This window comes from Anneissia japonica, unplaced genomic scaffold, assembly GCF_011630105.1.
Source record: "Anneissia japonica isolate Jap-2015-1 unplaced genomic scaffold, ASM1163010v1 scaffold2994_len2133135_cov197, whole genome shotgun sequence".
NCBI lineage: Eukaryota > Metazoa > Echinodermata > Crinoidea > Comatulida > Comatulidae > Anneissia > Anneissia japonica.
In genome coordinates, this window is record NW_022728550.1 from 2,063,625 (window position 1) to 2,064,509 (window position 885).

An 885-nucleotide genomic window follows, 5' to 3' on the forward strand; every position below is an offset into this window, starting at 1 on the left:
CTAATCTTTGTCTTAATCAGTTGAAATGCTTAAGAATAAATCGATTTTGGCACAAATGGCGTTCCATATTACTTATTTGCATGGCGTTCCATAGTATACTTTTTCTGGGATTAGCATCAAAAAAGTTTCTCAACATAAACTGACGCTGGTGGCGCTTTCCGAAATGCGCTAATGTACTACGAAAAATCCATAAATTAGAGACTTGTGGCAAGTCTAGACATAAACAACCCAGGACATAAAGCACCTGGACGTAAACCACCCAAACTGGAATATACCATTGTGAAAGTAGAGTGTGCAGTGGGGTGGACAATGTTGGGTGGGCCTGTTTTTATCACCTTCACAATAGGATAGATTACACTGTGACTGTGACCTATTATACGCCTTTAATTCATTCAACTCTTTTGACAACATGCATGTATGTTAATAATCATTGTAGATTTTTCCTGATTTCAGTAATCGCTGTGCTTAAAGTTTGTATTTTCCTAATGATTTTAACACAACAAGTTGTATTTTTCTAGTGATTTTAACACAACAATCAACTTCAAAGTTTAATGGAAATTCAAATACATTTAATAATATTAATAGTTTGAATTTAAAAAGTCATATTTTGTAGTAAAGTTTTAATATGATTAATTTAATAACATTTTTTTCTCTCTTGGTACGTACGGTATTTGTCTAATATTATAGTATTCACAAGGACTTGTCCCTACTTCCTTTAAATATGATTTAATAATAATAATATAAACAGTCATATCCAATAATTCCTTTAAATATGATTTAATAATAATAATAATATAATAATAATAATAATAATGATAATAATAATAATAATAATAATAATAATAATAATAATAATAATAATAATAATAATAATAATAATAATAA

At 27.7% G+C, this 885-nt stretch overlaps 1 protein-coding gene across 1 annotated transcript in view; it reads left to right on the top strand.

Moving 5' to 3' along the window:
• Positions 1 to 262: 262 nt before the first annotated feature.
• Positions 263 to 885, top strand: part of LOC117114281 — a 2,461-nt gene continuing 1,838 nt past the window's right edge. The window contains exon 1 of the mRNA XM_033257899.1: positions 263 to 415. Within this exon, the coding sequence (XP_033113790.1) occupies positions 410 to 415 (6 nt within the window). The 5' untranslated portion in view covers positions 263 to 409. The remainder of the gene's footprint in view (positions 416 to 885) is intronic.